The 15162-nt window shown below is 38.5% G+C and overlaps 1 protein-coding gene across 4 annotated transcripts in view; it reads left to right on the top strand.

Moving 5' to 3' along the window:
- NAV2 (neuron navigator 2) overlaps window positions 1–15162 on the top strand; it is a 307499-nt gene that overhangs the window by 89909 nt on the left and 202428 nt on the right. For all 4 annotated transcript variants that reach the window (XM_063289573.1, XM_063289572.1, XM_063289571.1 and 1 more), the window contains exon 3: window positions 14049–14101. In XM_063289573.1, coding sequence (XP_063145643.1) covers window positions 14049–14101 — 53 coding nt within the window. The remainder of the gene's footprint in view (window positions 1–14048; window positions 14102–15162) is intronic.

The raw sequence follows: 15162 nt of genomic DNA, 5'->3' as shown, positions 1-15162 counted from the left end.
TTGTTGTTGAAGGTAAGGCACTTAATTTTTGAGTTGTACGCCGGGAGATACAGTTTACTCTAAAAGTAGATGGGATCAGGATAAAGTAATGGAGCAATGGAGCAAGGACAAATTTCCTTTCCTCTCCTCTCCTCTCCTCTCCATTCCATTTAAATTAGATTTAAATTTAATTTAATGAAATATGCAGTTAATATGATTAGTCTCACTGCTTCACACAGCAGTCCTGATCCTCCTGTTTTCTAATGAGTTACATTTGAAAGTTACAGTTTACAAGTATCAAAGAATTTTCTTATTAGCTGGATTTGATGTCTTAAGTCTCTAAATCAGAATGACTCTGCCTTAGGCATATTTGGAAGCATTAAAGTACATGTCTTTTTCTTCTTTCTGCACTCCATATAAATGTCTGTGAGAATACCTTCTCTAGTCCTTATTTAAAGACTCCTCATAGTTTTATTAACTTTATTTTTACTATAAAAGGCCAAGAAATCTGTTACCTTTAACACAGCTACATATCCAAGAGCAGGTATGCATCTCAGACTAAAAGTGATATGATTTAGATATGAACTAAGGGGAACTTTTAGTGAAAGTGACCATATACTGGAGTTCTTAATATTAAAAAGACTAACAGGAAGGTAAAGTTGGGTGTAGTCATCTGTATCTTAGATTTCAAATATATTTTAATAGTTTCTAAACAGCAATAAGTAGATTCTGTGGCAATTCCAATAAGAAAATAAAGGAAGATAGAAGAATATAGCTTAGAGGAAATAATGAGAATAAAACAAAACAAAACAGACATATACAGAAAGGGGAAACAGTGGCTAAGAAAGAGTAAGAAGAGTTAACCTGAAATTATAGGGGATAAGAGTTCAGAAAGGGAAAAAGGGAAACAGAAATCAAATGTGCAGGAATAGAATGGGTGATAATCTGGTCTGATGCTTGTAGTTTTGAAAAAGTTCTTGGAATAACAATTGCAAATTGAGTTGATTCATCAGAGTGGTATGGCTGCGGAAAAGAAAAGAACATCTGATACAATTATAGGCTGCATCATCAGAAATATGATTTCCAAATGATATAAATTAACAGTTTTCTACTTTATCCTGCAATACTCATACCCCACTACCACCTCCACACATTGGGAAAGATTCAGAGAAACCAGACAAGTTCAAAAAAGAACACTGAGGATAAGCGGGTGACTAGAAACCTATGTCCTATAAAAAAAATGTGAAGCAAGAGAAAAGTGTGGGGAGATATAATAATACTCTTTAAGTACTTGAAAGCATGGCCAAGCCAAGAGACAGCAGAAAACTAGGATTCAGAATGTGACCCCTGGATTTAAGTTACACAAAGGCAGATTTTCACTGAAAGTTAAGAAAAGCTTCCTAAAGATATGAGCAGTTGACAGTGGAACTAATAATTCAGAGAAGGAGTCAGCTCCCCTTTACTGGATATGCTCAAGTGGAGGCTCAATAGTAATTTAATTTGGATTCTTGCACTAAGCCTGAGGGTTTGGACTTGATGGCCCCTTACCAGGCCAATTTGTCAAATTAGTTATCTCTTTGTAGTTCATCCATATGCTTTTGATTGGATTGAGTATCAATAAGCTAAATATCCAAAATGTCCACTATTATGGATAACGATAAACCAGGGAAGAACTTTGACATTTCTCATTTTCTGCCAGAAACACACAGAAAGACATACCTTCACCTTCCTTGCTTTCTTTCTCAGGCCCTGGGGAGTAGTAGCATGGCTGAACCAACAGTTAATGCCACAAACATTAGGAGCATTGTAACTATTCTTTCCCCATCACCACAAGTTTTTAAATCTACTAATATATAATAGATTAATTACCATACTTGTAACATCAAGTGATCAGTATTTGGAATGAAAAAAAAAGTAAGCGCATGAACTACACTACTTCAAAGCCTTTTGCTAAAGATTCTCTATGTCTAATTTGAGAGATCCATGATACACAGACATATCAGATCCCTTTAATTTTCCTGATAAGCCCACCAAAAAATTAGCTAGGAACTATTCCATCCTAAGGCAAACTTAAATGAATGGAGCAGTTCTATTCATTGATTTCATTTTATACAGAGATTTGGATGCATTGGCATCAGCGGAAGAAACATTAAAAAAAAAAAGTATGAATTTGCAGAAGGTCATGAATAGGAGACAGGAATTTGACACAGAGTTGAAAGCTAGAAGAAGGAACCTTAACATGGGGCAAGCCAAATTGATTTGAATCCTTCCTTCCTTATGTCGTTCAGTCCACCACATGCAATCTCTTCTGTAAATGATTTGGGAAATGAAATTGTGGAACAGACTTTTACATGAAATGTTATTTCTGTGCTCCTATAACTAGGGTGTACTTTAAAATTACCAATATGCACTACAAATGACCTTAAAGGTCATGTTAAAAACGAAAAACCTGGAAAGATGAGGAATTTTAAAATGAGTCTGCCTGGCCCAGAAGCAGTGTAAAGTAGTTGTCTAATCATTAATGGAGAAATTCCCATAGAAGATTCTCTTCGTTGTTGCCACCTCCCAGTTCTCATTTAATGGTTTGTTGTTTATTCGTTTAGTCGCTTCCGACTCTTCATGACTTCATGGACCAGCCCACGCCAGAGCTTCCTGTCGGTCGTCAACACCCCCAGTTCCCCCAGGGACGAGTCCGTCGCCTCTAGAATATCATCCATCCATCTTGCCCTTGGTCAGCCCCTCTTCCTTTTGCCTTCCACTCTCCCTAGCATCAGCATCTTCTCCAGGGTGTCCTGTCTTCTCATGATGTGGCCAAAGTATTTCAGTTTTGCCTTTAATATCATTCCCTCAAGTGAGCAGTCTGACTTTATTTCCTGGAGGATGGACTGGTTTGATCATCTTGCAGTCCAAGGCACTCTCAGAATTTTCCTCCAACACCACAGTTCAAAAGCATCGATCTTCCTTCTCTCAGCCTTCCTTATGGTCCAGCTCTCGCAGCCATATGTTACTATGGGGAACACCATTGCTTTAATTATGCGGGCCTTTGTTGTCAGTGTGATGTCTCTGCTCTTAACTATTTTATCAAGATTTGTCATTGCTCTTCTCCCAAGGATTAAGCGTCTTCTGATTTCCTGACTGCAGTCAGCATCTGCAGTAATCTTTGCACCTAGGAATACAAAGTCTTTCACTGCTTCTACATTTTCTCCCTCTATTTGCCAGTTCTCAATCAAGCTGGTTGCCATAATCTTGGTTTTTTTGAGGTTTAGCTGCAAGCCAGCTTTTGCACTTTCTTCTTTCACCTTCATCATAAGGCTCCTCAGTTCCTCTTCGCTTCCAGCCATCAAAGTGGTATCATCTGCATATCTGAGATTGTTAATGTTTCTTCCAGAGATTTTAAATCCAGCCTTGGATTCCTCAAGCCCAGCTTGTCGCATGATGTGTTCTGCGTACAAGCTGAATAGGTAGGGTGAGAGTATACAGCCCTGCCGTACTCCTTTCCCAATCTTAAACCAGTCGGTTGTTCCGTGGTCTGTTCTTACTGTTGCTACTTGGTCGTTATACAGATTTCTTCAGGAGGCATACAAGATGACTTGGTATCCCCATACCACTAAAAACTTGCCACAATTTGTTCTGGTCCACACAGTGAAAGGCTTTAGAATAGTCAATAAAACAGAAATATATGTTTTTCTGAAACTCCCTGGCTTTTTCCATTATCCAGCGGATATTGGCAATTTGGTCTCTAGTTCTTCTGCCTTTTCTAAACCCAGCTTGTACATCTGGCAATTCTCGCTCCATGAACTGCTGAAGTCTACCTTGCAGGATCTTGAGCATTACCTTACTGGCATGTGAAATGAGTGCCACTGTTTGATAGTTTGAACATTCTTTAGTGTTCCCCTTTTTTGGTATGGGGATATAAGTTGATTTTTTCCAATCTGACGGCCATTCTTGTGTTTTCCAAATTTGCTGGCATATAGCATGCATTACCTTGACAGCATCATCTTGCAAGATTTTGAACAGTTCAGCTGGGATGCCGTTGTCTCCTGCTGCCTTGTTATTAGCAATGCTTCTTAAGGCCCACCCAACCTCACTCTTCAGGATGTCTAGCTCTAGCTCACTGACCACACCGTCAAAGCTATCCCCGATATTGTTATCCTTCCTATACAGGTCTTCTGTATATTCTTGCCACCTTTTCTTGATCTCTTCTGCTTCTGTTAGGTCCTTGCCATCTTTGTTTTTGATCATGCCCATTTTTGCCTGGAATTTACCTCCAACGTTTCTAATTTTCTGGAAGAGGTCTCTTGTCCTTCCTATTCTATTGTCTTCTTCCACTTCCGCGCATTGCATGTTTAAAAATAATTCCTTATCTCTTCTGGCTAACCTCTGGGATTTTGCATTTAATTGTGCATATCTCCCCCTATCACTGTTGCCTTTTGCTTTCCTTCTTTCTTGGGCTACTTCTAGTGTCTCAGCAGACAGCCATTTTGCCTTCTTGGTTTTCTCTTTCTTTGGGATGTATTTTGTTGCCGCCTCCTGAACAATGCTGCGAACTTCTGTCCAGAGTTCTTCCGGGACCCTATCTACTAAGTCCAGTCCCTTAAATCGATTCTTCACCTCCACTGCATATTCCTTAGGAATATTAGTGAGCTCATATCTAGCTGATCTGTGGGTCTTCCCTAATCTCTTTAGTCTGATCCTAAATTGTGCAAGAAGAAGTTTGTGATCTGAACTACAGTCAGCTCCAGGTCTTGTTTTTACCGACTGTACAGATGTCCGCCACCTTTGGCTGCAAAGGATGTAGTCAATCTGATTTCGGTGTTGTCCATCTGGGGAAGTCCATGTATAAAGCCGTCTCTTAGGTTGTTGGAAGAGAGTGTTTGTTATGCGGAGTGAATTGTCTTGGCAAAATTCTATCAGCCTACGTCCTGCTTCGTTTTGTTCTCCCAGGCCATACTGACCTGCAATTCCAGGTGTCATTTGACTGCCCACCTTAGCATTCCAGTCTCCTGTGATGAAAATAACATCTCTTTTAGGCGTGTTGTCCAGTAGGTGCTGCAGATCCTCATAGAACTGCTCTACTTCAGCTTCTTCAGCATTTGTGGTTGGGGCATATATTTGGATCACTGTGATGTTAGATGGCTTGCCCTGAATTCGAATTGAGATCATTCTGTCGTTTTTTGGATTGTATCCAAGCACTGCTTTAGCCACTTTACTATTAATTAGGAAGGCTACTCCATTTCTTCTGTGGTCCTCTTGTCCACAGTAGTAGATCTGGTGGTCATTTGATGTGGTCATTTAATGGTAGCATTTGGAAAAGGGATTGTTGAGGAGAGTTGTGTTAGTCCGGGGGAGAGGGGGCAAAAAATCAATGTGGTATCACCTTTTCCAACTAACAAATGTTATCAACAGGCATAAACTCAAGAAAGCTTATGACTTCTAATAAAATTGGTTGGTGGGAAAAAATACTACCAGACTCCTGATTTGGAGAGGGAATATCAGTGGGACAACAATGGAAATGATCATTCAGGGAATCCTGCTCCAAATTGTTTAGAGTTTTAATGTTTGTCTTTTATGGCACATAAATGTCATAAAATGAAGTAGGAAGAGCTTCATGCACCATCATGGCCCTTTGCAACTTGATTCTCTCTTCCTCTGTGGTTCATGGCCCAAATCTGTGAAATTCCATTGACATATTTTGGAAGTAACTGTTATTTATGGGTGACCTATGTAACATTAGAACACATTCTGCATGAGTCTGTCTTCGTATCTGGTCTGGAAACTAGCTGGAAAAAACTCAGAAGCCAGTTTGGACTCAAAGAGACTATGGATAATGGACTTAAGTTACATGCTGAAAATGTTACGTAGACTGCGGTTGGTTTCTAAGAGAAATGCAAAGCATTGGTTATTACCTTTCAAACTCTTACAGCAGGCCTGGACAACCTTTTGGTATCAAGGGCAATAAATAACATATTTAGGGTTGGGGGAGCACAATACACATGTGGGCAGGGCAGGGCTGGAGTCTGGGGAGGAATTGTATTCTTTGTTTGTCAGTAATGATGTGCATGGAGATAGACAGACAGACTGACATAGATAGATATTTGGTGCCAGGTGGGACTAGAGCTACTGGTCTCCTGGTTTCTAGCCTGGTGCTTTAACCACTACACCAAACTGGCTCTATGCATATTTTACAGCTTATATTAGAGCTAGTTTGGTCTAGTGGTTAAGGTGCTGGGCTAGAAACCAGGAGTCTGTGAGTTCTAGTTCTGCCTTAGGCATGAAAGCTGGCTGGGTGACCTTGGGCCAGTCGCTTTCTCTCAGCCCAACTTGGTGCAATGTAGACTAGCCTCCTTGTGGTGCACCCTGGGCAACGCGACTTGTCACGGCTAAATAGTCCACACATCTGGCTGCTGGACCTCACAAGGATTTCCCAGCAAGAAAAAGCAGCATGAACACTGAACTGCTATGCCATATGATTAAAAAAAAAAAGGGCTTGTATTACTTTCTGCATTTGTTTCATCTGAGAATGGTTAGAAGCTGTACCATCAGTTTCCAGCAGTCATGGTCAGAAGTGGGCTCGGAGAAGGGACTTGGGGCCTTTTATAGCCCCTGGAACAGCGGTTGCTTACCTCTGCTATACTGCTTTGGTCTGAACTTCTTTGTAATACATACATGTAAATAAATGTTGTATTTGTGCAGGTATGGAAACAACATGCCAACATTCAAGTTAGAACTCTTCCATATCCTAAGATTATGTCAAGTTATGTACTATAAAACTGTATTTTTATTCTGTAAATTTATATAATGAACCAGACAGCAAAGATGTGAAGAAATTGATTTCAAGAGTAGTCTACCTACTTGAGTTGATTCTCTTTCATTAATCTGCTTTCTACTGTTGTTGGATGTGGTTGCTCTGAACAGTTAACGTGTAAGGTTGCTTTGCTCCCCCTCCCCACCCGATAATGCGTTTAACATGAAATCCCTGTTTAAACACACCTGCTCCTATTTTAATCTCCAAAATTAGCACTGAAAGAATTGTAATCATTTGCATTCCAAATGTACTAGCCCTAGGCACGATGAATTTCATTGCCACTTCTGAACTGGCAACAAACACGCTGACAGCAGCAGCAGCAGCAGCAGCAGCAGCAGCTTTTGTAAAACTGATAAAATGGGAGCCAGAACATCACACCTTCTTAAAGAACCTAAGCAGAGCAGTAGTTCTGACATCCTTGCGGTTAGGGTCTAATTCAGCCATCTCCAATCTGGCACCCTCCAGATCCCTTGCACTACAAGTCCCATTATTTCTAATGAGACTGGATAAAGATTGATGAGTGTTGTGATCCAAGGTACCTGGAAAGTTGTGGGAGGGTTGGGAAAAGCTGACCTAATTCTGTATTTAGAAAGCAACATAAAACATTAAGGTGCTACAGATACATGATTTCCACACCACTGTTGGTATTCTATTCTCAGAATATTTTGTGAATACAGATTGTGATTTCAGGTCAAATAAAGATTGACTTCCCAGTGCATATAACAGCCTAGCTATGGATGAAAGCCCTCCCCCCACTTCCCATGTTGGGGTCATGAGCTGGACTGAGCTCCTTGCATCTGCAATTTACTTTTTTTAAAAAAGCGTTCATGCAATTGCTAATTGTGCAAATGGGTGTTGCATCTAGTTTGGCCTCTACCACATCAGTGCTCAATTCACTTGCATGCTAATGACAGTCATTAACATAACAACTAAGCTCATAGTGCAGTGAGCTCTCATTTATATATGATCTCTGCTTTCCTCTGTATGCAGGGGTACAGGAATTTTTAAACAGATACTTACTGTACAGTCTTACTGAAATGTGCTTTAGCTATATTTATTCAAGTGTTTGAAAGCATCCTGATAAGAAAAAAGTACTCCTTTTAATGTTAAATTAAATAGCTTTCTGTATGTTCAGATAAATCAGATTTGTTTTGCTTTTCTCAGAAAATTACATATGTGACTACAGTTATCTGAGGGTTAGGCAGAAAATTTGTGTACAGAACATTTCAGTATGCCTTCTGATTTGATTTTCAGTTTTTACTAAGACTTCTACTACCATTTGCTCACATTTCCCGTTGTGTTTCCTCTTGATATGCTACATGGCAGATACAACTGAACAATAACTTCTTTGACTTTCTTCAACATATGACACTGAAATCTTCTTTGAACCGATCTCATGGCATTTCTATCGTGTGCACATATCAATGAGAAGCTATGTCTTGAATGAAAATAGAATTTTAAATATTAATTTTAAATGCTGCCCAAGTCCAGAGTGACTCTAGGTAGCTTACACTTAAACAGATAAAACAAAATAAGAAAAAAATATGTGGGCCTGGACAAACCACAGTCCTTATGCCATAAAGCACAACCAATAGGGGTTCTACAACCATTCTATCCCACGGCCTGAGAGAACAGCCCAAGTTTTTAAAGACTTCCAGAACATCATCAGATGCCAGATTCTGAAAAAGAGAATGGATTTTTAAACATCACAGAAAGATTGTATACTGGAAATCTGTTTTAGGAAAAACAATTTATTTAAATTTGGCTTCCTGGATCTATGATTAATCTTAATAACTGCATCATGCTAGAATATGAGTGAGAGATAGGATTGTAAAATTTTAAAAGATCCTGGAAAATGCTTCCAAAAATTATCAAAATTGTAGAACTACTTCCTTATGAACTAAGATTATAATATTTGTAGTTGATTTGTTTACAGTGATTAAGTATGGAACATGATAGAAGTATCTGAAGTATACATAAGGTAGTAGAAAATATTAGGAAGGTCGGTTATATTATTCCGTATTTAAAACCTGTGAGGCCAGCTGAATGGAGGAAGAAGGAATATAGACTGAAATATTCACCCAATACATATTAAAATATGGAATTCACTACAATAGACTGAGTGGAAAAGGAATAGCATACTTTTAAGAAATATGAAACCATCTATGGCTATAAGCTATGATGGCTATTGTCTTTAGAATCAAAGAAAGGATGCCTCAAAATCCCCATTGGTTGAACAGTGAAAGTAGGAGACAATGCAAAGATTCAACCCAATATTAGTAGGCTTCCCATTGAAATGTAATTGGCTGCTTCAGGGAAACAGGATTCCTGTTGGATCCATCAGGTTTATAAGTGAAAACCACAATTCTCAAAATAATTTAACAATGATATGGCTGGATCACTTTGCAATTATAAATGTCTTGACCAAGTTGTGCATATAAGTGAACAGGCACTTTGGTGAATGGATGGGTGTTAGGGTAGATAGATTAATTGATTCATACACTGCTAAGTGAATGTGCAAAAAAAGGGAAACAGTGGTGGGAGGTGAAAGAAACCGTATCTATTGGTGTAATTATTACTATTTTTGAATGGTGAACACCTAAAAGGCAGCTTTCAGCTGCTACCACATCTCAAAGCGTTGGCATGTACTATTATCAACCTTTATTGAAACCAGCAGGGCAGTATTCATCATGGTTCATAGATAGCTCTACCTTTTATCTGACTTTGCAGCTCCCACACTGTTTGGCTCATGCGGTTTTTCTTTTTACATCAATGGCATGTTATTATTTACATTTTCAGATTCATGGCATGTTATCAGAGCTGACTGGCTTGTCTTGGTTTCTTTACTATTCATTCTCTGTTCTCCTGCTTTTTTGGAACCCTTGCCTTTAATTCCTGCGTAGGCTGCAAAGACGTATAATATGAAATTCAATCATTTGCCAAAGTGCCTTCTTTCTCTGGGAGGCTGCTCACACTTTCTGGATTGATATGCTGCTGCTAGTGACATGTGCCCATTACAAAAGGATCTCTGTCATATCAGCCAATAGGCATTGCTGCCCTCTGAACTTTCAGTTTGCTGAAAGGAATTTGGTTTGCTGGTAACTTTGAATTCTATATATAAGTTGGTAAACCAGCAGCTGCCCAGCACAGATATTTAAGGAATATTCACTGTAGCTTGTGGGGGGGAGAAAATGTTCTCTTGCTGTACCCTATACATTTAACTCTTAATACTTTGTGCTTCTATGTAGAAGCTAGTTGTCTTGGAATGCATCTGTCACCAAGAACCTTTAGGCTGACTTCCAGTTTTGAAATTGCCCATATAGAAGCAGTAAATGTTACGGCACTCCACATTCTGCTTTCACATGGAGTTAAGCCATGTAATTTGCTCCTTTGACATGGAAGAGGAGGAAACCAGAAGCTCAGCTTCAGAGAATGCATGGAATTACTATTTTAAAAACTTATTTTGGTCACTAGATATTTTAACTCAGATGCTATGCTTGCATTTGTGTAGCATGAGTGTGGTAGGAAACCAAAGCATTGGTCAAACATCTGTGTATGGATCTATGTATGCATTGTTCGTTTGTTCAGATTTAATTTATGTCCCATCTTTCTGTTCAGCTGAATGCTGAAGGTAGTCATGGCATTTTTGTTATGGTGCAAATGGGATGCATGAAGTTTAACACTAAAAGTAGCAAACCGTTTTGAAAAAAATATTGAGAACCACATTTCCTTGTAGGTGGGGCATATGCCAATGGTATGTGTAAATAGAGCCAGTCAGGAATCATTTGGTGCCTTTTCTGACATCTACCTTTTCCTCTTTCTTATATCCTTGTTTTTCTCATTCTGATACCTCCTCCTCTATCCTCCTCTTCCCCATCTCCCAGCACTTAATAGGCAAGGTCAGATTACCCTTGTGAAAAATCTAAATTATTTGCAGAGGAAATCTGAAACTAGAGGGAGGGTTGTGTAAAATTAGACCAAAATCTGTGTCAAATCTTCTGATTAGTGAAATTCTAAAGTACAGAGTTGTAGGTATGATTACCTATGTAGGTATGATTACCTATATAGTATAGGTAGTGCTGGCTGGGAGATTCTGGGAATTGAAGCCCACCATCTTAAAGTTGCCAAGGTTGAGAAACACTGTAATACAGGTAAAATGGTTATAATGTAATACTTGCTTCTTATCTTATGCCATTAGAAGAACTGTACCTCCTCATAGAAGGCTTTGCATTTTGGCTCAGTCCAGTGATCTCCTGTTGGTAGTACTGGTGGAAGATTCAGATAACCTTTCTATAACATTTGTATTCTTGCAGTGATGGAAAACTTCAACCTGCTGAGCTCATTCCCTTTTGATTACTCAGTGGGTTCTTGTGGTCTTCTAATTCTCCCTTTACTCTTTAGAACAGGGGTTTTAAAACTTTTTCAGACTAGAGAACTACAGTTACTTAAAAAAACAATTATCAGAACCCCTGGTCGAGAAGCAAAGCTCTGGTGATAGAAAATGGGCTGCATTGAAATGAACTTTTTAAGTTTTTTCCCTTGATCTGCACAGAACCCCATCAAGTTCTCGCACAGTTTGAAAAGCCATGCTCTAGACTGCTAGGCCATAGAGATCAGTTCTATGCCTCTCTTCCACTTTTTGAGAGCAACTCATCCATAACGTATAGTTTTTTAAAACTCTGTTTAACAGCATGTCAAATTCAGCAGGAATTGACCTGAAGAAAAAGAAAAAGTCTGCCTGGTTTGAATTTCCTTGCTTACATAAGCAGTACTGTATGTACCAAACTCTTCTCTTGAAAAGGTGTTCAATCCCTTCTTTGGGAAAATGGCTAATTAAGTTGAGGAGCTATGATGCCCAAAATAACTTCATATTAGAAAAGTAGTTTAGTTCGATTCTAACTGGAAAGCATTCTTGGATTATAATTTACTTTATGGATTTGTACTACATCCTAAATTGTTTTTTTTTTAATGTTTAGAGCTGTATTTCAATTTGATTAGAAAATAGATTCCTAGTGTTGACCTAGTTTATTATAGTTTATAATAATCGTGATTTATACTGTGTTAATCAACACTGCCTGACTTAATTTTCTTTGCCTCACACTTTCTAATTATTCTCTTCCTCTCTTCCTACATGTATGGAGGCACTATACTGCAGCCTACTCATGATTGTGACCATTTTGAAAAGTGCCTGGCTGCAAAACTCTGATGCCATGCCATTTTCACATAGTGCAGTGACAATTTATATTCAGGAAAATTGAAAACTTGATAGCCAGTTTTTCTTTCCTAGCAGTTTAAGACTTTTTTTTTTTTTGGAAAACAACCAAATATACATAACATGTGCTGAGAACGTGGGAGATGGAGTATTAGCAATGTATTATTTCCTTTTTCTGTGAAAAGTTGGGAACAAGGGAGTTCAGGGACTGTCATAGCTCATGAGGCAAGTAATGGACTAAATGATGATGATTTCACTTTCCTATTGGTCAGCTGGTGGGAGCTCTGATTGGCTGATGGTGCTCCCTGCTACTCTCCACAACCAACAGGAACAAAATTAATCAGGCAGTGATCTTCAAAACATTTTGGAGGAATTGAGGAGTGGAAGCAATGCCATGAGGAAATTCCATTTTGGCCTCTCTTTCTACCTTCCCGATAACCTTGATGAGTGTTAGGTTTGCCATAGGAGGCCTGCAAAAGCCTTCCAAATATATCAGCCAGTGTTTGTATGAATGGGATCACTCCCAGCAGCCTATGCCTTAAATTCAGCACGCCCTCGGACTATACACAATAGGTAGCTGGGTATTTCTATTCTAGTTACCCTGATTAGCCAGGTTTGCCAAATCCTAGAGGAGCCCTATATACAGAGTACTAGGATTCCTTTCTTATTAAACCTGCGTATGCACCCATCCAAGGATATGGTCAGCATCAGAGAGGCAACAGCAATCATCTCTTCAGTGAACTTGTGATTTATATGAATGCTCCTCAATCTGCAATGCCTTAGATGAGTTTTTAAGGGCTGATAGTGAGGAATTTGTAGTTTTATGCATAGTCATTACAGTACTGCACTCCTGGTGTACCTCATCACTGACCATGCTCTGGCCATGCAGATCTGCCAAAAATTGTAGTTTAGCAGCATCTTGAGAGCCAAGGCATTGTATCTTTGATCTAATGGGTAATCTCTATTTATGAACTCATTATTTTCACTCATTCATTCAGGTACTCCCTTTTCACTGCAGAGGCAGTATCAAAATAACTCGATATGACACTTCAAAATAATTGAGGGAGCTGCTGCTATGTTAGAGAAAATGGGATCCCTTTGAATCAGAATTTTGGGTACCACACAATTAAATTACATAATACAGGACTATATTTGCACAATGAGCATTTCACTTTGCATGTGTGAGTTGGTAGAAAGGCCTTGAAAATGTTTCATTAGAAACTTCAGTTCCATACCGTCCTGTTCCAATTACATCGACCCATTCCACCTTGTCAGGCAGAAAGCCATGTTATAGACCCCATTGGCTAAGGAATTTCAACTGGCAGGCTCTAGGAAGACAGCCTTTTTTGCTATTGCCCCTGCCCTATGGAATATCCTGAGGTGAGGTTGCCCCCACTCTTCTGACCTTCCAGAAGAGCATTAAGACCTGGCTCTGCCAACTAGCATGGGGATCCAATAGTGGTAGGCAGTCCTGGGGGTGGTTGGTGGCTTAAGGATGCTCTCTCTGTCTTTTAGCTTTTCACTGTGCACTTGTATATTTTTATAATGGTTGTTATTGATACTTTATTGTAAGCTGCTCAGAGTCACTTATATAATGAGATGGGTGGTGTATACATTTGATTAATAAATAAATAAATATGTAGTAAATGAGGAGTTTCTTTTGGATGTTATTTGGATATGCACATCCACAGTTTATTAAATAAAAATCCCAAGGTGCATTCGTGCAGGTGGCTTTCAGATTTGAAATATCAGGCTGCTAAAGATTGCCCATCACTTTAAGAAAAACTGTCAGCCCAGTTGTCTCCTTTTGAGATGGCAGTGACCTTCCCCAGCTGTCTCAGGAGGAATGGTTCAGGAGAAAATATTCAGCCGGATGACTCTTGGTGTTTAACACATTTGTTTTGATTGGGCAATCACAACTCTAGGCTGTTTGATTTAGTTGCAACAAGTGCTTTGGATAACTGCACCATATGTCTTTAATACAGATTTGGTTTCTGTGTAGGTGTGTGTGTGTGCATGTGTTGTTCAAATTATTCTTCTTTTCATTTTTAGCAAATGAGAAGATTGAAGACATCAATGGCTGTCCAAAGAATAGATCTCAAATGGTAAGATTTTTCATTGTTCTATAATTTGATTTCCCTTTTTTGCTGGTAGGTGATAAATTGATTGATGGATAGAATGCCATCAACAGATATAATGTTAGATATGGCTGTGCTGAGTTTTCTTAAATTATAGATATGCTCATGAAGAAATTAGTTTAAGCTCAGTGGAATTTAGTTCTGAATCAAGCTGTTTAGCAGTTAATAAATCAATATTTCTTTCTTAAACAGCCTTCGAAGATACCCAAACACCAACAACAACAAAAATAGCAACTGCTGGTTTATAATTCCTTCTACTATTTTTTAGTAGGGGCAAAATAGCTTCAACTCCTGCCAGATTGTGGGTTTATTATAACATCTCTAAATTCTACATCTGTTAATTCATAGAGTTATCTATCTAAATAGAGATAGAAATATGGATATAGATGTAGATATGGATATAGACAGATATAAAATATGTTCATAATATTAACCTGTTGCAATATTAAAAGCAGTACTAATTCAGCTTTTATGTATGTGCTTTAATACTAAAGAGATGTAAGTACTGTATAAGGCTCTGATGTTTAGAAAAATATGGTAAATGGATAAGTAGAGCAAAATGTTTCACAAATATCAATACACAATAATAAAATAATATAAATATAGTCTAGAAAATTATCATCTTTATTAAACTCAGCATATTTTGAGATCTTTTATAAATTTGGTTTGGATTAAGTCCCATTTGGCTTAGAATAACATATGCCTGAGCATATAAGCATAGAATTGTAATTTAAAGCATTCATAACTTGATTGCAGTTTAAAGCAAGCAATGTCAGGACTGTATAAGTTGCAATCTGAACATGTCCAAGTGGCCACAGAATGCATTTTATTTAAAAATAGCATGCAAATATTGCATACAAGGTCTGGAAAAGCTGCAAGTACCATTTCTAGGAAGCTAACAGAAAGGCCAAATGCACAACCCTTGAAATGTGTATTGCACGCAAACAATCCAGATTTATTTTACCCTAGTGTAAGTGCATGCTGGTGCAATCAAGATCAGGGCTGTGATGCACAGATTTGTGTTTTAT

This window comes from Candoia aspera, chromosome 1 (assembly GCF_035149785.1).
Source record: "Candoia aspera isolate rCanAsp1 chromosome 1, rCanAsp1.hap2, whole genome shotgun sequence".
NCBI classification, from domain to species: Eukaryota; Metazoa; Chordata; class Lepidosauria; order Squamata; family Boidae; genus Candoia; species Candoia aspera.
The sequence above is the reverse complement of the archived record's forward strand: the minus strand, read 5'-3'. Positions and strand labels throughout refer to the sequence as shown.